We start from the raw sequence: 21,716 nt of genomic DNA, 5'->3' as shown, positions 1-21,716 counted from the left end.
TATTGTATTCCATCTGCCAAATCTCTGCCCACTTACTTAGCCTGTCTATGTCCCCTTGCAGGTTTTTTATGTCCTCCTCACTCACTACTTTCCCTCCCATCTTAGTATCATCTGCAAACTTTGATATGTTACACTCGGTCCCCTCCTCCAAATCATTAATATAGATTGTAAAGAGTTGGGGACCCAGCACTGACCCCTGCGGAACGCCACTAGTTACTGATTGCCAGTCTGAGAATGAACCATTTATCCCAACTCTCTGCCTTCTGTTAGATAGCCAATCCTCTATCCATGCCAGAATATTACCCCCAATCCCGTGATTTTTTACCTTAAGCAATAATCTTTTGTGTGGCACCTTGTCAAATGCCTTTTGGAAGTCTAAATACACTACGTCCACTGGTTCCCCTTTATCCACCCTATATGTTACTTCCTCAAAGAACTCCAGCAAATTTGTCAAACATGACTTCCCCTTCATAAAACCATGCTGACTTTGTCCTATTAAATGATGATTATCCAAATGTCCTGTTACTGTCTCCTTAATAATGGACTCCAAAATTTTACCTACCACAGATGCTAGGCTAACCGGTCTATAGTTTCCAGCCTTCTGTCTACTGCCCTTTTTAAATAAGGGTGTTACATTAGCAGTTTTCCAGTCTGCCGGGACCTTTGCCGAGTCCAGGGAGTTTTGGAAAATTATTACCAATGCATCCACAATCCCTACCGCCACTTCCCTCAAGACCCTAGGATGTAAGCCATCAGGTCCAGGTGATTTATCCGCCTTGAGTCCCATTATTTTACCGAGTACCACTTCCTTAGTGATTTTGATCGTGTTTGGCTCCTCCCCCCCCTATAGCCCCCTGTTTGTCCAGTGTTGGGATATTCTTAGTGTCTTCTACTGTAAAGACTGATACAAAATATTCATTCAGTGTTTTTGCCATCTCCATATTTCCCACCATTAATTTCCCGGTCTCATCCTCTAAGGGACCAACATTTACTTTAGCCACCCTTTTTCTTTTTATATAACTATAAAAACTCTTACTATCTGTTTTTATATTTTTTGCTAATTTACTTTCATAATCTATCTTCCCTTTCTTAATCGATCTTTTTGTTATTTTTTGCTGTTTTTTAAAGTTTTCCCAACCCTCTATCCTCCCACTAGATTTGGCTACCTTATATGCCCTTGTTTTTAGTCGAATACTATCCTTAATTTCTTTACTTAGCCACGGATGGCTGTCTTTTCTTTTACACCCTTTTCTTCTCAGTGGAATATATTTTTTTTGGAAGTTGTAAAATAACTCCTTAAATGTACACCACTGATCATGTATCGTCTTACCCTTTAATCTATTTTCCCAATCCACTCTACTCAATTCCGCTCTCATACCTTCATAGTCTCCTTTATTCAAGCTTAGCACGCTTGTTTGAGATCCAACCTTCTCACCCTCTAATTGAATATGGAATTCAACCATGTTATGGTCACTCATTCCAAGGGGATCCTTTACTAGGACATTTTTAATTAATCCTGTCTCATTACACAGGACCAGATCTAAGGTTGCTTGCCCCCTGGTCGGTTCAGTTACATACTGCTCAAGAAACCCATCCCTAATACACTCAATGAACTCATCCTCAAGGCAGCCCTGCCCAATTTGATTTGTCCAATCAATATGATAGTTAAAATCCCCCATAATTAAAGATGTTCCCTTATTACAAGCCTCAACTATTTCCTGATTGATACTCCGTCCAACATAGTTGCAACTGTTCGGAGGCCTATAGACTACGCCCACTAGTGTTTTTTTCCCCCTTATTATTCCTTACCTCCACCCAAACTGTTTCATTTTCCTGATCTTTTGACCCAATATCATTTCTCTGTATTACAGTGATTCCTTCCTTTATTAACATAGCCACCCCACCTCCCCTTCCTTCCTGCCTGTCCTTCCTGATTGTTAAATAACCTGGTATGTTTAATTCCCAGGCATTGTCACCCTGCAGCCATGTTTCTGTAATGGCCACAAGATCATACCCATATGTAGTTATTTGTGCCATTAACTCGTCTATTTTGTTATGAATGCTACGTGCATTCAGATAGAGAACTTTCAAATATGTTTTGTGACACTTAGTTCCTGCTTTTGCCCTTTTTATTACTTTACCTTTTACTCCATACCTTCTGCCCCTTCCTGACACGCTCTGGTTTTTAATTTCCCCACTGCTACCTAAGTCTATGACCTTCTCTGTTGTCATTTTTATTATTTGCTCTCTAGGAACCTCCCCCCCACTAGTTAGTTTAAAGCCCTCTCTACAGCCCTAGTTATATGATCCGCCAGGACTCTAGTCCCAGCACTGGCCAAGTGAAGCCCGTCCCAACGGAACAGCTCCCTCCTGCCCCAGTACTGGTGCAGTCTCCCAGGAAGCAAAACCCATTTCTCCCACACCAGTCTTTGAGCCACGCATTTAACTCTCTAATTTTATTTGTCCTAGCCAAATTCGCTCGTGGCTCAGGTAATAATCCAGAGATTATTACCCTTGAGGTTCTGTTTTTTAATTTGACCCCTAGCTGCTCATACTCCTTTAACAGAACCGGCTTCCTAGTCCTATCTACGTCGTTTGTACCAACATGGACCACGACAACTGGATTCACCCCCTCCCACTGCAAGTTTCTTTCCAGCCCAGAGGAGATGTCCTTAACCCTGGCACCGGGTAGGCAACACAGCCTTCGGGACTCTCGCTCTCGGCTGCAGAGAACTCTATCTATCCCCCTAATAATACTATCCCCTACCACTACAACATTTCTAGTTACTCCCCCCTCTTGAATGGCCCCCCGTTCCACGGTGCTGTGGCCAGGTTGCTCATCCTCCCTGCAGTCCCTGCTCCCGTCCCCACAGGGAGTAAGAACCTTGAACCTGCTGGACAAGAGCAAGGGCTGCGGCTCCTCCAGCTCTACCTCCTGGATCCCCGTACCTGCCTCACTCGTAGTCACACCGTCCTGTCCCTGACCATGGGCTACATCTGAATTAATTAACTTCATAGGTGTGATCACCTCCTGATACACAGAGTCCAGGTACTTCTCCCCCTCCCTGATGTGTCGCAGTGTCTGAAGCTCAGACTCCAGCTCATCAACACGGAGCTGGAGTTCCTGTAGCAGCAGACACTTGTCACAGACGTAATCACCGTGAGCCTCAATGGGGTTCACCGGCTCCCACATCTCGCAACAGTAACACATCACCTGCTCCATTCTATGTAATTAATTACATTTTTTATTGTTAGCTATGGACACCCTCTGCCTGATTATAGATGCTAGTATCCCCTTTAATTAATTGGATTTAATTTAAATCAATCCCTCTAATTACACCAGTTAAATGGTTTACCAACAGTCACTCTGCACCAGAAAGGCCTTATTAACTACAACCCACAGAGTTAAAGTTTGAAAAGAGCACCTAACACCCCACTTACCCTAACTCACAGCACTCTCTGCTGACTCGCACTAAGTGGTTGCTCGCACTAGCACTGGTCTTTTTATACTGTTTGTTTGTTTACAGCCAAATGAGTCACCCCTGCTGATTGGTTAGAAAACTGGTTTCCACTGCCTGCTGTGCCAATTTACTCCTACTGCAGTGTAACCTTGTTTTACTCTTCTTAAACCAACAGAATCCCAAATATTTAACTTCTCCCCTTTACTTAAACTGCTTAAGTAATCTTATCAAGAATGATTTAAAGAGAAATAACAATTAAAGAACTCTCACACTTGTGAGTAGGAATGTTTTCCATTCAGGTCAGACTGGATCAGCAACAACATTAATACAAGAGCAAAATACTGCAGATGCTGGAAATCTGAAATAACAACAGAAAATGCTGGAAATACTCAGCAGGCCAGGCAGCATCCGTGGAGAGAGAAACAGAGTTAACGTTTCAGGTCTGGGACCCTTCATCAGAACTGGAAAAGCACAGGAGATGTAACACCTGCCCTTTTACCTCCTCCCTTCCCACTGTCCAGGGCCCCAAACACCCCTTCCAGGTGAAACAGCGATTTACTTGTACTTCTTGCAATCTAGTATACTGTATTCGCTGCTCACGATGCGGTCTCCTCTACATTGGGGAGACCAAACGCAGATTGGGCGACCGCTTTGCGGAACACCCCCGTTCAGTCCGTAAGGGTGACCCTGAGCTTCTGGTCGCCTGTCACTTTAATTCTCCGCTTCACTCCCACTCTGATCTCTCTGTCCTCGGCCTATTACATTGTTCCAATGAAGCTCAGCGTAAGCTCGAGGAACAGCACCTCATCTTTCGATTAGGCACTTTACAGTCTTCTGGACTCAACATAGAGTTCAACAATTTCAGATAATAACCCCTGCCCCCATTTTACATGCTGTATGATTTTGCCATTCCCATTTGCAACATTTTATCTTTCCTGCCTCTTACATAAGCACAATATGTTCTTTCAATTCCTTCCTCCCCATCTAACCACCACCCCCCCCCGTCTCTGCACCTGCTTAATATCTGTTACATCTCCAGCTTTTTCCAGTTCTGATGAAGGGTCCCAGACCTGAAACGTTAACTCTGTTTCTCTCTCCACAGATGCTGCCTGACCTGCTGAGTTTTTCCAGCATTTTCTGTTGTTATTTCAGCAACAACATTGTTGTTCCAGTGCGGTTGAGTTCTGCCGTGAGGCCAGGACAAAGCGGTGGCCGGAGGAGGAACTGCACCGACTCAGGATAAGGGATGGGTTGGGACCTCTGCAGGACTCATGGTAACATAGAGTAAAGCCGTTGTCAGTCACACCCCAGCTCCAATACATGCTTGTGTTTCAGGTCGATTGCAGGCTGGTGACTTAATCCTGGAAGTGAACGGAGAGGATCTAGCAGGAGTTACAAATGAGAGGTACGCAACCTGGCGCAAACAGTGTCCAATAATGTTCATCGCTGCACCATTGGTGGCCGTTCCTTCAGCTGCCTGGGCCCTAAGCTCGAATTCCCTCCCTAACCTCTCCGCCTCTCTACCTCTCTTTCCTCCTTTAAGACGCTCCTGAAAACCGACCTCTGTGACCAAGCTTTTTGTCACCTATCCTAATATCTCCTTATGTGGCTCGGTGTCAAATTTAGTTTGATAATCGCTCCTGTGAAGCACCGTGGGAGGTTTTACTACATTAAAGGCGCTATATAAATGCAAGCTGTTGTTGTGGTAAGGGGCCAGGGACGCCCGATAAATGACCTGACCCAGTATCGGGAGGTTGCTGTTGTTTAAATCCCCATCTCTTCTGAAGGGGGCGCCGCCTCTTGGTGGAATTCGGGTGTCTGGGGGCCAACACCGTTTACCTGTGATCCTCGATAGTGTCAGCTGGATATTCGCCTGTGGCGGACTCACGGCAGAACCCGAATTGGTCCTCGCCTGATGCCTGTCGACCTGCAACTGTACGGTGACCCTCCCAGCCAAGGTAGTGGGCAGGCCCTCTGTTAACTAGGCTGCTGCGGTGCTGCGACGGCGCGTTGCCACTGGGGAGCGGCAGGAGTGTAAAGCCAGGATGTTTTCTCTTTCCCCTCTGTGTGGAAGAGCCCAGCCTCAGCTCGGTGGTGGGATCAAGCGGGACTGGAATACAAAAGAGAGGAAGCCATGCTACAGTTGTACGGAGCTCTGGTCAGACCCCATTTGGAGTAACTGTGTTCAGTCCTGGGCCCCGCCCCTCAGGAAGGATAGATTGGCCTCGGAGGGGGAGCAGCGCAGATTCACCAGAGTGACACCGGGGCTGAAAGGGTTAAATTACGAGGACAGGTTGCACAGACTGGGCTTGTATTCCCTCAAGTATAGAAGATTAAGGGGTGATCTGATCGAGGTGTTTAAGATGATTAAAGGATTCGATCGGGTAGAGAGAGAGAAACTATTCCTCTGGTGCGGGGAGTCCAGAACAAGGGGACAGAACCTTAAAATTAGAGCCAGCTGTTCAGGGGTGATGTCAGGAAGTATTTCTTCTCACAAAGGGTGGTGGAAATCTCCCCCAAAAAGCCCTTTTTTGTTTTAACTAGCCAAGAGTATAAAAGAATATGGAGCCACGGTGGGTGGGATGGAGTTAGGATACACATTAGCCATGATCTCATTGAATGGTGGAGCAGGCTCGTGGGGCTGAATAGCCTCCTCCTGTTGCTATTTGGGAACTTGCTACATGAGAACATGCAGGCCTGAGCCCTTGGTTTTTCCTATACCTCGCGCAGGGCACAGGATCTTCAGCCGTGGCTGTCTCAGTTCATAGAATGGGGCCAGCTTTGTTGTTCTGGGCGGGGTGGAATATTTGTACTCCTCCAACTGAGGGCCTGTGGGACAGAGGAAGAATAATTTTCTGCCTTTTTCCACTGACTGCTGGGCTGGGGCACCCCCGGAAGGTCACGTGAGGTAAAACTCCCCTCAGTCATCCAGAAGCCTGGGACTGAGCAGAACCATCTGAGCCCCAAGTGTCAGGGGATTGAATTACAAATTGGAGTTAGGTCGCAGATCAGCCATGATCTCATTGAATGGCGGAGCAGGCTCGAGGGGCTAAATGGCCTCCTGCTGTTCCCATGTTCCTACAAGACTGGAGGAACTTCACCCTTGGAAGGAAGTGAAGTTCCTCCAGTAGAAGAGTGAGGAAGTCTTGCTACAATTAATTGTACAGGGCCTTGGTGAGACCACACCTGGAGTACTGTGCACAGTTCTGGTCTCCTTATTTAAGGAAGGATATACTTGCCTGGGAGATGGTGCAACGAAGGTTCACTAGATTGATTCCTGGGAGATGAGAGATTGTGTAGAATGGGCCGATACTCTCTGGAGTTCAGAAGAATGAGAACTGATCTCATTGGAACATACAAGATTCTGAGGGGGATTGACAGGGTAGATGCGGAGAGGTTGTTTCCTCTGGCTGGAGTGTCTAGAACTAGGGGGCATAGTCTCAGAATAAGGGGTCGGCCATTTAGGACTGAGATGTGGAGGAATTTCTTCACTCAGAGGTTTGTGAATCTTTGGAATTCTCTGCCCCAGAGGGCTGTGAATGTTGAGTCTTAGAGTATATTCAAGACAGAGATCGATAGATCCTTACAGTGAGCGATCTTCTGATCCAGACTAGCACCGTATAGAGGTCGCCTTACAGTGAGCGATCTTCTGACCCAGGCTAACACCGTATAGAGGTCTCCTTACAGTGAGCGATCTTCTGATCCAGGCTAACACCGTATAGAGGTCTCCTTACAGTGAGCGATCTTCTGACCCAGGCTAACACCGTATAGAGGTCTCCTTACAGTGAGCGATCTTCTGATCCAGACTAACACCGTATAGAGGTCTCCTTACAGTGAGCGATCTTCTGATCCAGACTAACACCGTATAGAGGTCTCCTTACAGTGAGCGATCTTCTGACCCAGGCTAACACCGTATAATAGTCTCCTTACAGTGAGTGATCTTCTGATCCAGACTAACACCGTTTAGAGGTCTCCTTACAGTGAGCGATCTTCTGATCCAGACTAGCACCTTATCGAGGTCTCCTTACAGTGAGCGATCTTTTGATCTGTTACAGGGCTGTCGACATCCTTCGCATGGCCTCGGCATCCAGTCACATGTCTTTGCTGATCGCACGGGACGATGAAGCCAGGTAATGAAGGGCAGCTTCTGTCCAGCCCTCCTGAGCAAGTCAATGTTTTTGTACCAGAAATTGTGAGGTATACGATTAGAACGTGGTAAATATTGTGCTGAAATATGTTGCCATCTTTAAATCCAACCTCTCCTTACTTCCCCTGGGCGGGAAGGGCAAAGGATCATGTTGTTAGCTTCTCCATCAGCTCAGCTGGTTAAGGTGGGGTCTAACTATAATCCATACAGAACAGAAAGGACCACGGTTCCATTCCCAGTCTCTATCTTAATAATTAATTAATTAGAAATCAGTTTACGAGTTAAGCTGATTAGTGTGTTAAAGCTTTGCTTTCTGTCTCTTTATTCCATTCCTTCTAAGCACGAGCTCAGGAATACAATTTAAATCCGCCTAAATACTGGTGTTGTGGTGGCGAGAAAGGATTGTCATGTCCTCCAGCATAATCTTTCTGTCCTTTGGGGCAAAGGTCTGCCTGTTCTGGATGGAAGGGATCCCATGGCACTATCCAAAGAGCAGGGCGCTCTTCCCCTGCTTTAGTCAACATTCCTCCCTCAACCAACTTTTTTTTTCATTCATGGGATCTGGGCATCGCTGGCAAGGCCAGCATTTATTGCCCATCCCTAATTGCCCTCGAGAAGGTGGTGGTGAGCCGCCTTCTTGAACCACGCAGTCCGTGTGGTGAAGGTACTCCCACAGTGCTGTTAGGGAGGGAGTTCCAGGATTTTGACCCAACGATGATGAAGGATCGGCGATATATTTCCAGGTCAGGATGGCATGTGACTTGGAGGGAAACTTGGAGGTGGTGGTGTTCCCATGCGCCTGCTGCCCTTGTCCTTCTAGGTGGAAGAGGTCGCGGGTTTGGGAGGTGCTGCCGAAGAAGCCTTGGCGAGTTGCTGCAATGCGTCTTGTAGATGGTACACACTGCAGCCACGGTACGCCGGTGGTGGAGGGAGTGAATGTTTAAGGTGGTGGATGGGGCACCAATCAAGCGGGCTGCTTTGTCTTGGATGGTGTCGAGCTTGGATAATGCCATGGGACTTTTTAGGTCCACTTGAGAGAGCAGACGGGGCCTCAGTTTAATGTCTCACCTGAAAGACGGCACCTCTGACAGTGCGGTACTCCCTCACTCCATTAACGTTTTTTCTCATTGAAAAGCCAGCGAGCCGGCTGCATGGGAGGTCCAGAGAGCTGCGCAGCTTAAAGGGAACATCGGTCGCCACTGCCAGCGCAACAATATGAACTGGCAGGAATAGATGTCCGAGTGTAGCCAAGGGTGGGAAGGCCGAGCAGGGGCCATGGGCAGAAGCCTGGGCCTAAGGCTGAGCGGGGGCCATGGGCTGAAGCCTGGGCCTAAGGCCGAGCGGGTGCCGAGGTGGGATCGAGGGCCGAGGGGCCTAGGGCCGAGCGGGGGCCATGGGCTGAAGCCTGGGCCTAGGGCGGAGCAGGGGCCGAGGTGGGATCGAGGGCCGAGGGGCCTAGGGCCGAGCGGGGGCCATGGGCTGAAGCCTGGGCCTAGGGTGGAGCAGGGGCCGAGGTGGGATCGAGGGCCGAGGGGCCATGGGCTGAAGCCTGGGCCTAGGGCGGAGCAGGGGCCAAGGTGGGATCGAGGGCCGAGGGGCCATGGGCTGAAGCCTGGGCCTAGGGCGGAGCAGGTGCCGAGGTGGGTGCGAGGGTCGAGGGGCCTAGGGTGAGGGTCGAGGGGCCTAGGGCTGAGCTGGAGCTGTGAGGGATGGGAGAGCAGCGCAGATTGGAAAGCCGGTCCAGTTTCCTCTTTTTTTAAATTAGTTACTGAGATGTGGGCGTCGCTGGCAAGGCCAGCATTTATTGCCCATCCCTAATTGCCCTTGAGAAGGTGGCGGTGAGCCGCCTTCTTGAACCGCTGCAGTCCGTGTGGTGAAGGTGCTCCCACAGTGCTGTTAGGGAGGGAGTTCTAGGATTTTGACCCAGCGACGATGAAGGAATGGCCGATATATTTCCAAGTCAGGATGGTGTGTGATTTAGAATCAAAGAATGGATACAGCACAGTAGGAGGCCATTCGGCCCATCGAGCCCGTGCCAGCTCTCAGCTAGTCCCACTCCCCTGCCCTTTCCCCGTAGCTCTGCAAATTTTTTTTCCTTCAGGTACTTATCCAACTCCCTTTTGAAAGCCACAATTGAATCTGCCTCCACCACCCGCTCAGGCAGTGCATTCCAGATCCTAACCACTTGCTGCGTAAAAAAGTTTTTTCTTATGTCGCCTTTGGTTCTTCTGCCTTAAATCTGTGTCCTCTGGTTCTCGACCCTTCTGCCAATGGGAACAGTTTCTCTCTATCTACTCTGTCCAGACCCCTCATGATTTTGAACACCTCTATCAAATCTCCTCTCAATTTTCTCTGCTCCAAGGAGAACAACCCCAGCTTCTCCAGTCTATCAATGTAACTGAAGCCCCTCATTCCTGGAATAATTCTCATAAATCTTTTCTGCACCCTCTAACACCTTCACATCCTTCCTAAAGTGCGGTGCCCAGAATTGGACACAATATTCCAGTTGGGGCTGAACCAGTGTTTTATACAGGTTCATCATAATTTCCACACTTTTGTACTCTATACCTCTATTCATGAAGCCAAGGATCCCATAAGCTTTTTTAACTGCTTTCTCAACCTACTCTGCCTCCTTCAATGATTTGTGCACATATACCCCCAGCTCTCTCTGTTCGTGCACCCCCTTTAGGATTGTACCCTTTAGTTTATATTTCCTCTCTTTTTTCGTTCTACCAAAATGTATCACTTCGCACTTTTCTGCGTTAAATTTCATCTGCCACGTGTCCGCCCATTCCACCAGCCTGTCTATGTCTTCCTGAAGTCTATCACTCTCCTCCTCACTGTTCACTATACTTCCAAGTTTTGTGTCATCTGCAAATTTTGCAATAGTGCCCTGTACACCCATGTCCAAGTAATTAATATACATCAAGAAAAGCAGTGGTCCCAGAACCGACCCCTGGGGAACACCACTGTATACCTTCCACCAGTCTGAAAAACAACCGTTCACCACTACTCTCTGTTTCCTGTCACTAAGCCAGTTCCGTATCCATGCTGCCACTGTCTCTTTTATTCCATGGGCTTCAACTTTGCTGGCAAGCCTATTATGTGGCACTTTGTCGAACACCTTTTGGAAATCTATGTACACTACGTCAATCGCATTACCCTCATCAACCCTCTCTGTTACCTCAGCAAAAAACTCGATCAAGTTGGTTAAACATGATTTGCCTTTAACAAATCTGTGCTGGCTTTCCTTAATTAATCCACACTTGTCCAAGTGACTGTTAATTTTGTCCCTGATTATTGTTTCTAAAAGCTTCCCCACTACCGAGGTTAAATTGACTGGACTGTAGTTGCTGGGTTTATCTTTACACCCTTTTTTGAACAATGGTGTAACATTTGCAATTCTCCAGTCCTCTGGCACCACCCCCGTTTCTAAAGAGGATTGGAAGATCATGGCCAGCACCTCCACGATTTCTTACTTCACTTCCCTCAATGCCCTAGGATGCATCCTATCTGGTCCTGGTGACTGATCTACTTTAAGTACAGTCAGCCTTTCAAATACCTCTTTATCAATTTTTATTCCATCCAGTATCTCCTCTACCTCCTCCTTCACTATGTCTATGGCAGCATCCTCTTCCTTGGTGAAGGCAGATGCAAAGTACTCATTTAGTACCTCAGCCATACCCTCTGCCTCCATACGTAGATCTCCTTTTTGGTCCCTAATTGGCCCCACCCCTCCTCTTACTACACGTTTACTATTTATATGCCTATAGAAGACTTTTGGATTACCTTTTATGTTAGCTGCCATTCTATTCTCATACCCTCTCTTTGCCCCTCTTATTTTCCTTTTCATTTCTCCTCTGAACTTTCTATATTTGATGGGGAACTTGGAGGTGACGATGTTCCCATGCGCCTGCTGCCCTTGTCCTTCTAGGTGGTAGAGGTCGCGGGTTTGGGAGGTGCTGCCAAAGAAGCCTTGGCGAGTTGCTGCAGTGCATCTTGTAGATGGTACACACTGCAGTCACGGTGCACCGGTGGTGGAGGGAGTGAATGTTTAAGGTGGTAGATGGGATGCCAATCAAGCGGGCTGATTTGTCCTGGATAGTGTCGAGTTTCTTGAGTGTTGTTGGAGCTGCACTCATCCTGGGAAGTGGAGATTATTCCATCATACTCCTTACTTGTGCCTTGTAGATGGGGAGTCAGGAGGTGAGACACTCGCCGCAGAATACCTAGCCTCTGACCTGCTCCTGTTGCCACAGTATTTATGTGGCTGGTCCAGTTAAGTTTCTGGTCAATAGTGATCCCCAGGATGTGGATGGTGGGGGATTTGGCGATGGTAATGCCATTGAATGTCAAGGGGCGGTGATTAGATGCTCTCTTGTTGGAGATTGTCATTGCCTGGCACTTGTGTGGCGCGAATGTTACCTGCCACTTATCAGCCCAAGCCTGAATGTCATCCAGCTGTTGCTCCATGTGGGCATGGACTGCTTCATTATCTGAGGTGTTGTGAATGGAACTGAACACTGAAATCATCGGCGACCTTATGTTGGAGGGAAGGTCATTGATGAAGCAGCTGAAGATGGTTGGGCCTAGGACACTGCCCTGAGGAACTCCTGCAGCGATGTCCTGAGGATGAGATGATTGACCTTCAGCCACCACAACCATCTTTCTTTGTGCTAGGTATGACTCCAGCCAGTGGAGCGTTTCCCCCCAATTCCCATTGACTTCAGTTTTACTAGGGCTCCTTATCATAGAATCATAGAAAGTTACAGCACGGAAGGAGGCCATTTCGGCCCATCGTGTCCGCGCCGGCCAACAAAGAGCTATCCAGCCTAATCCCACTTCCAGCTCTTGGTCCGTAGCCCTGCAGGTTACAGCATCCCAAGTGCACATCCAAGTACTTTTTAAATGTGGTTAGGGTTCCTGCCTGTACCACCCTTTCAGGCAGTGAGTTCCAGACCCCCACAACTCTCTGGGTGAAGAAATTTCCCCTCAAATCCCCTCTAAACCTTCCACCAATTACATTAAATCTGTGCCCCCTGGTTTTTGACCCCTCTGCTAAGGGAAATAGGTCCTTTCTATCCACTTTATCTATGCACCTCATAATTTTATACACCTCAATAAGGTCTCCCCTCAGCCTCCTCTGTTCCAAGGAAAACAGACCCAGCCTATCCAGCCTTTCCTCATAGCTAAGATTCTCTACTCCCAGCAACATCCTTGTAAATCTCCTCTGTACCCTCTCTAGTGCAATCACATCTTTCCTGTAATGTGGTGACCAGAACTGCACGCAGTACTCTAGCTGAGGCCTAACTAGTGTTTACAGTTCAAGCATAACCCCCCCCTGCTCTTGTATTCTATGCCACGGCTAATAAAGGCAAGTATCCCGTATGTCTTCTTAACCACCTTATCTACCTGGCCTGCTACCTTCAGGGATCTGTGGACATGCACTCCAAGGTCCCTTTGTTCCTCTACACTACTCAGTGTCCTACCATTTAATGTGTATTCCCTTTCCTTGTTAGCCCTCCTTGATGCCACACTCGGTCAAATGCTGCCTTGATGTCAAGGGCAGTCACTCTCACCTCACCTCTGGAATTCAGCTCTTTTGTCCATGTTTGGACCAAGGCTGTAATGAGGTCGGGAGCCAAGTGGTCTTGGCGGAACCCAAACTGGGCATCAGTCAGCAGGTTATTGGTGAGTAAGTGCCGCTTGATAGCACTGTCGATGACACCTTCCATCACTTTGCTGATGATTGAGAGTAGGCTGATGGGGCGGTAATTGGCCGGATTGGATTTGTCCTGCTTTTTGTGGACAGGACATAGCTGGGCAGTTTTCCACATTGTCGGGTAGATGCCAGTGTTGTAGCTGTACTGGAACAGCTTGGCTAGTGTCGCGGCTAGTTCAGGAGCACAAGTCTCTGTTCAGGGTCTGATTATTACTGGCATCCTGCTCCATGCTGACAAATACCCGTAACCTTTTCATTCGGGAGTCAGACTGGATCAGGATTAGGCCGGGATGAGGATTTCTGTGAACCTGGATAAAAATAGCCCGTCTACAAATCTCTGTCCCACAATTTGTTTAATCACCGACTCGGGCACAATCTAATCAAGAGCAGCGAGCAAACAGATATCTCACTAAAGTGATTAGATAAACAAAAGGAAAATACTGTAGACGCTGCAAATCTGAAATATAAACAGAAAGTGCTGGAGACACTCAGCAGGTCAGACAGCGTCTGTGGAGAGAGAAACAGAGTTAACGTTTCAGGCCGATGACCCTTCGTCAGAACCTTTGGGCTGGATTTTCATTCAGAAGTCGGGACTACAACTTTCGGGGTTGTAGTCCCGTCTCCATTGAGATGCGGCCAATCCACACGATTTTCACTTGATTGACCTTGTTGAGCCCGCCCAGCGGCCTCAGCAGGCCAATTAAGGGCCACCCGGCAACAGGTGACGTCACAGACTGAAATTTCGTCTGTCAAGACGTGTTGACAGATGAAATATCAGTGTTTCACAGCTGTTTGAAGCTGTCAAACACTGACAGTCTTACTTCTAACCTGAGTCCTTCTACGCAGACTCAGTTAGAAATCTCGCCGGCACTGAAAGCTGCAGGCTGTCACTTTTGACAGATCGCAGCCATTCAGCTTTCAGTGCCGGCTGAGTGATGGACTCCCGAAACCTAGAGGAAGAAAGGCTGTAAAGGTAAGTACAGGTAATTTCAACTTCTTTACACACTTTAGACACACCAAACACACTTACCTTTGCACTCATGCACCCATCACTCACCTGAACACCGACATCGCGACCCCTCCAAGTCCTTCAACCCGACGGCCCACCTGCTCTAACCTGGCGTGGTTTGGAGCCGTCGGGAATCCCACACAACACCCTTCAAAATAGGGATTAGGCTAAAAACTGCCTGTTAACTACCTGTTAACAGGCAGTTAATTGGCACTAATCCCTTCCCGCCTCGGGTCGGCGGGTCCCAGTGCAGGGTGGGTACCCGCCTCCTTTGAAACTTACGTGGAGGCGGGTTTTGGGTGGGATGGTGTCGGGACCCCCGAATTCGGGCTTTTAGCCCCCCGCACGCCTAAAAGCCCGCCTCACGGCACGCTGAAAATCGACCCCTTTATTTCAGATTTCCACATTCTGCAGTATTTTCCTTTTTTAGTGATGTTGATTGAGGGATAAATATTGTCTAGGACACCGGGAAGAACTCCCCTGCTCCTCAGTACTGCCCCTCCGAGAGTGCAGCACTCCCTCAGTACTGCCCCTCCGACAGTGCAGCGCTCCCTCAGTACTGCCCCTCCGACAGTGCAGCACTCCCTCAGTACTGCCCCTCCGACAGTGCAGCGCTCCCTCAGTACTGCCCCTCCGACAGTGCGACGCTCCCTCAGTACTGCCGCTCCGACAGTGCGACACTCCCTCAGTACTGCCGCTCCGACAGTGCGACGCTCCCTCAGTACTGCCTCTCCGACAGTGCTGCATTCCCTCAGCACTGCCCCTCCGACAGGGCGGCACTCCCTCAGTACTGCCCCTCCAAGAGTGCTGCATTCCCTCAGCACTGCCCCTCTGACAGTGCAGCGCTCCCTCAGCACTGCCCCTCCGACAGTGCAGCGCTCCCTCAGTACTGCCCCTCCGACAGTGTGGCGCTCCCTCAGTACTGCCCCTCCGACAGTTCAGTACTGCCCCTCCGACAGTGCAGCACTCCGTCAGTACTGCCCCTCCGACAGTGCAGCTCTCCCTCAGTACTGCCCCTCCGACAATGCAGCGCTCCCTCAGTACTGCCCCTCCGACAGTGCGGCGCTCCCTCAGTACTGGCCCTCCGACAGTGCAGTGCTCCCTCAGTACTGCCCCTCCGACAGTGCAGCGCTCCCTCAGTATTGCCCCTCCGACAGTGCGGCGCTCCCTCAGTACTGCCCCTCCGACAGTGCGGCGCTCCCTCAGTACTGGCCCTCCGACAGTGCGGCGCTCCCTCAGTATTGCCCCTCTGACAGTGCACAGCTCCCTCAGTACTGCACCCTCGATCTTTGTGCTCAAGTCTCTGGATTGGGACTTGTACCCGCGACCTTCTGACTCGGAGACTAGAGTGCTGCCCACTGAGCCACAGCTAACACCAAATTGTAATTCCCCAGCCCTTCTCCCGCTCCCCTGCTGTCAGCTGTGGCTCAGTGGGCAGCACTCTAGTCTCTGAGTCAGAAGGTCATGGGTACAAGTCCCACTCCAGAGACTTGAGCACAAAAATCCAGGCTGATTCTCCCAGTGCAGTACTGAGGGAGTGCTGCACGGTCGGAGGTGCCGTCTTTCAGATGAGACATTAAACCGAGGTCCCGTCTGCGCTCTCAAGTGGACGTAAAAGATCCCATGGCACTATTTCGAAGAAGAGCAGATGAGTTATTCCTGGTACAATGGCCAATAATTATCCCTCAATTAACATCACTAAAACAGATTCTCTGGTCATTATCCCATTGCAGTTTGTGGGATCTTGCTGTGCGCAGATTAGCTGCCACGTTTCCTACATTACAACAGTGACTCCACTTCAAAAAGTACCTCATTAGCTGTAAAGCGTTTTGGGATGTCCTGAGGTTGTGAAAGGCACTATATAAATGCAAGTCTTTCTTTTACTAAAAGCTGGGGCCTTCCCGGGCTGTATATCTCGGTAAAAAAAAGAAAGACCTGCATTTATATAGCGCCTTTCACGACCACCGGATGTCTCAAAGCGCTTTACACAGAGAGTGGTGAGAATGTGGAGCTCACTACCACAGGGAGTGGTTGAGGCGAATAGTATAGGTGCAGTTAAGGGGAGGCGAGATAAACACATGAGGGAGAAGGGAATAGAAGGATATGCTGATGGGGTGAGATGAAGAGGGGCGGGAGGAGGCTCGTGTGGAGCAGAAACACCGGCACGGAGCAGTCGGGCCGAATGGCCTGTTTCTGTGCTGTAAATACTGTGTAATAACCAGAATGAAACCTGGCTCAGTTCTGCGATACATTTAAGGTTTCCAGTTGCGTATTGTTACCAGTTTTCTTTCCTCTCTGCACCATTGTTTATCTGTCTTATCCGTCGCCTCAATGCGACCTCCATCAAATCAACATTTACTTGTTGCTGTCGGTAAACCTGTCTCCTCTCGTCAGCCCCACTGCCCCCTCACCGGCGGGGCCTGGCCCTGCCCTCGGACACTGGGCTGCTCAGCAACGGGCCCCTCACCGGCGGGGCCTGGCCCTGCCCTCACACACTGGACTGCTCAGCAACGGCCCCCTCACCGGCGGGGCCTGGCCCTGCCCCTCAGACACTGGGCTGCTCAGCAACGGCCCCCTCACCGGCGGGGCCTGGCCCTGCCCTCAGACACTGGGCTGCTCAGCAATGGCCCCCTCACCGGCCCCCTCACCGGCGGAGCCTGGCCCCGCCCCTCAGACACTGGGCTGCTCAGCAACGGCCCCCTCACCGGCGGAGCCTGGCCCTGCCCCTCAGACACTGGGCTGCTCAGCAACAGCCCCCTCACCGGCGGAGCCTGGCCTTGCCCCTCAGACACTGGGCTGCTCAGCAACAGCCCCCTCACCGGCGGGGCCTGGCCCTGCCCTCAGACACTGGGCTGCTCAGCAACGGGTCCCTCACCGGCCCTCTCACCGGCGGGGCCTGGCCCTGCCCTCACACACTGGGCTGCTCAGCAACGGCCCCCTCACCGGCTCTCTCACCGGCGGGGCCTGGCCCGCCCTCAGACACTGGGCTGCTCAGCAAGGGCTAACCATTGCTGGGCCTCGCCCCACTCCCCGTCCCCATTCCTCTCAGTTCAGACGTCTGGCGCTGGAATTATCCAGACGGAAGGAGGTGTCATGGTCATTGAGGAACATCCATTGAGCCAGGCCACAGTGCAATCTAGCCCCTCATTTTTTCTTTGGGTGCGCAGCCCATTCACAGTTTTGCACATGCGTGGAATTTAACATTGGACAAGCCGGCCCCAGGCTGCGCGGCCACGTTGCTCCAGTACCCGGCAGTCACAACGACACATTATTAAGGGGTTCTGTTGATCAGTTGCTGGGGCTACTGCAATAAGAAATGTTTGGGTGTGGTTTGTCAATTTTAAACTTGGAAGCAGATGTAAGCTAATTAAGGAGAGCCAACATGGATTTGTAAAAGGCAGATCGTGTTTGACTAATCTAATTGAATTTTTTGATGAAATAACAGGGAGGATTGATGAAGGGAATGCAATGGATGTTGTCGACATGGATTTTCGGAAGGCGTTTGACAAAGTACCACATAGAAGGCTGGTTAACAAAATTGAGGCTCATGGAATAGGTGGGTCAGTGGCAGCTTGGATAAGGAATTGGCTTAAGGACAGAAAACAGTGAGTTGTGGTAAATGGCTGTTTTTCAGACTGGAGGATGGTAGACAGTGGTGTTCCCCAAGGGTCAGTGCTGGGGCCACTGCTTTTTTTGATATATATAAATGACAGAACACAGAGTAGAATTTCTAAATTTGCCGATGACACCAAACTTGGGGGTGTGGCAAACAGTGATGATGATACCAATCGACTGCAACAGGACATAGAAAGGCTAGCAGAATGGGCAGACAAGTGGCAGATGGAATTTAATACAGAGAAGTGTGAGGTGATGCATTTTGGCAGAAGGAACAGGGAGAGGCAATATACACTTAATGGCACAGTTTTAAAGAGTGTGCAGGGACAGAGGGACCTGGGAGTTAATGTGCATAGGTCCCTGAAGGTGGCGGGACATATTGAGAGAGTAGTTAGCAAAGCATATGGGATCTTGGGCTTCATAAATAGCGGTATTGAGTACAAAAGTAGAGAAGTTATGCTGAACCTTTATAAAGGGCTGGTTAGGCCACAACTGGAGTATTGCGTCCAGTTCTGGTCACCACACTTTAGGAAGGATGTGAAGGCCCTTGAGAGGGTGCAGAGGAGATTTACCAGAATGGTTCCGGGGATGGGAGATCTTAGCTACAAGGGCAGGTTGGAGAAGCTGGATTTGTTTTCATTGGAGCAAAGGAGGTTGCGGGGTGATTTGATAGAGGTGTACAAGATTATGACGGGTTTGGATAGGCTAGACGGGGAAAGGCTGTTCCCACTAGTTGATGGTACAAGGACTAGGGGACACAGATTTAAGGTTTTGGGCAAAAGATACAAGGGGGCTGTGAGGAAAATATTTTTACGCAGCGAGTGGTGAGGACCTGGAACCTGCTGCCGATGGACGTGGTGGAAGCGGAGACACTCGATGTTTCCAAGGGGAGACTGGGTAGGCACTTGAGGGAAATAAACTAGCAGGGCTACGGGGATAGAGCGGGGGAATGGGACTGACTGGATTGCTCTACAGAGAGCCGGCATGGACTCGATGTAAGAAAACTACTAGGCACTTGGTCTGAGTATTAAACAAGGCTTCAATCAACTGTTTTTCAACATGGAGATCTAGTTGTGTCCTTCACTAGTTCCTGTTAAAGAATGTCCTGAGCAAGCTGGGCCTGTGCCCGAGTATTTATACTCTCCCTGGACAGCGCCACCAGCAGGCCGCCCAGTATCATTTCATAAGCCATTTCCACATGAATGACAAGATTCATGTCAGACTCGATGGGCCGAATGACCTCCTTCTGTGCCGTTATGACTCGATGTGCGTTGTGACACTAAGGTGGAGACACAGCATTAACGGCCAAGCTGTGAGAAACAAACTCCAACATGTGTAGCACAGTGACCAGTGTCTGTGGCTCCCACAGCTTTCCTCGATTTCCAGGCTGTGTGTCTCACAGCAAAACACTGATCAACATTGGGAGTGCAATCCTAATGTTTAATCGAGCCAACATCTCGATTGGCTTACGTGATCGCTAATCCCTTCTAGCGCAGCATTAACAGGGAAAGGCAGATTTATTTCGGGCAATCACTCAAGAAATTGGATAAAAAGGTGGCTTGAGGACGGTGGCCCCGACGACCAGCCAGTGTCCGCGTTTACCCTCCGAGATCTCTGCACTCCTCCGATTTCTGGCCTCTTGCGCATCCCCGATTTCCGTTGCCCTGCCATTGGTGGCCGTGCCTTGAGTTGCCTGGACCCTAAGCTCTGGAATTCCCTCCCTAGACCTCTCCGCCTCTCTCTCCTCCTTCAAGATGCTGCTTAAGACCCACCTCTTTGACCTGTCCTAATCTCGCCTTCCGTGGCTTGGTGTCATATTTCATTTGATAATCGCTCCTGAGATGTTGGGATGTTTCACTACGTTAAAGGCGCTATATAAATACAAGTTGCTGCTGTTGTTGGGTAGTGACGTGTCAAGCGTTTGATTTAATTCTAACTAAATCGAATGATCATAAAGTTGATTTAGGATTTAGCCCTGTGGCATCCTTAAACAGTTCTGGCTCTACTTGTCTGCTTGATGGCATTAAAGCACGATGCTGTGCGTGTGCAGCTTAGCTTTGCCTAATCTGTTTCTAAGCTCTTCTCAAAAAGTTATTACATTAGTAATCAGGCGGAGCTGCCTTCAATCCGTGCGTTGGCAGGGTCCGCTGCCGATCGGGGCGGGTGGCGGGCCTGGTGCTGGGGAGCGAATCTGTTCCGCAGTTTCCACTCAATACGCGGTTACTGTGCAACAAACGCAGGAAATGCTGCAAACACGTCGCAGGTCAGTCGGTGCCGGCAGCGAGAGCAGACAAGTTCATCAATTGATGAAGGGTTACACCCAAAACTGTCGATTCTCTGTTTCTCTCCACAGAGCCTGACTGACCCGCTGAGAGCTTCCAGCGGTTTATCTTAGGTTAACATTTGCAGTTTTGTTGCTTTTTATTTGTACTGGTTCTGTAACTTTCTCTCTTTGGGCTAACAAAACGTTGCATCTCGGTGGGACCTATTGTGTGCCTGATATCAGTAGCACTCTTAGCAATGTCTTCAGTCTCAGTATCCAGTACTCTGAGTCAGGCACAACATGGGCAAGCTTCAGTAAAAGGCTTCATTTACATTACCTCGTTAAGAACTCACAGCTCAGGTACAGCACGGGTTATATACAGAGTCAAGCTCCCTCTACACTGTCCCATCAAACACTCCCAGGGCAGGTACAGCACGGGTTAGATACAGAGTAAAGCTCCCTCTACACTGTCCCATCAAACACTCCAAGGGCAGGTACAGCACGTGTTATATATAGAGTCAAGCTCCCTCTACACTGTCCCATCAAACACTCCCAGGGCAGGTACAGCACGGGTTATATATAGAGTCAAGCTCCCTCTACACTGTCCCATCAAACACTCCCAGGGCAGGTACAGCACAGGTTATATACAGAGTCAAGCTCCCTCTACACTGTCCCATCAAACACTCCAAGGGCAGGTACAGCACGTGTTATATATAGAGTCAAGCTCCCTCTACACTGTCCCATCAAACACTCCCAGGGCAGGTACAGCACAGGTTATATACAGAGTCAAGCTCCCTCTACACTGTCCCATCAAACACTCCAAGGGCAGGTACAGCACGTGTTATATATAGAGTCAAGCTCCCTCTACACTGTCCCATCAAACACTCCCAGGGCAGGTACAGCACGGGTTAGATACAGAGTCAAGCTCCCTCTACACTGTCCCATCAAACACTCCCAGGGCAGGTACAGCACGGGTTAGATACAGAGTCAAGCTCCCTCTACACTGTCCCATCAAACACTCCCAGGGCAGGTACAGCACGTGTTATATATAGAGTAAAGCTCCCTCTACACTGTCCCATCAAACACTCCCAGGGCAGGTACAGCACGGGTTAGATACAGAGTAAAGCTCCCTCTACACTGTCCCATCAAACACTCCCAGGGCAGGTACAGCACGGGTTAGATACAGAGTAAAGCTCCCTCTACACATGAACAGTAGCATAGTGGTTATGTTATTGGACTAGTAATCCAGAGGCTTGGACGAATGATCCGGAGACACAAATTCAAATCCTACCACGGCAGCTCAGGAATTTAAATTGAGTTAATTAAATAAATCTGGAATAAAAGGCAGTATCATAATCATAATCATAATCAACTTTATTGTCATTGTTAGTGCACAAGTGCAGTACAACGAAATGTAGGCTTGCGGCTCCCGAGAGTGTACATTTAGATTAAGACATTTAAACATTCAACATTCATTTGGCTTGTAATACATTAACATA

The 21,716-nt window shown here is 49.3% G+C and overlaps 1 protein-coding gene across 1 annotated transcript in view; it reads left to right on the top strand.

The window, feature by feature from the left end:
• stxbp4 (syntaxin binding protein 4) overlaps positions 1–21,716 on the top strand; it is a 234,426-nt gene that overhangs the window by 21,797 nt on the left and 190,913 nt on the right. Inside the window, exons 5-6 of the mRNA XM_085964116.1 lie at positions 4,797–4,866; positions 7,517–7,591. Coding sequence (XP_085820242.1) covers positions 4,797–4,866; positions 7,517–7,591 — 145 coding nt within the window. The remainder of the gene's footprint in view (positions 1–4,796; positions 4,867–7,516; positions 7,592–21,716) is intronic.

Source organism: Somniosus microcephalus, chromosome 21, assembly GCF_052327205.1.
Source record: "Somniosus microcephalus isolate GS21.2 chromosome 21, FLI_Smic_1.0, whole genome shotgun sequence".
Taxonomy (NCBI): domain Eukaryota; kingdom Metazoa; phylum Chordata; class Chondrichthyes; order Squaliformes; family Somniosidae; genus Somniosus; species Somniosus microcephalus.
Note: the sequence above shows the minus strand (reverse complement) of the source record. Positions and strands in the feature narration are given on the sequence as shown.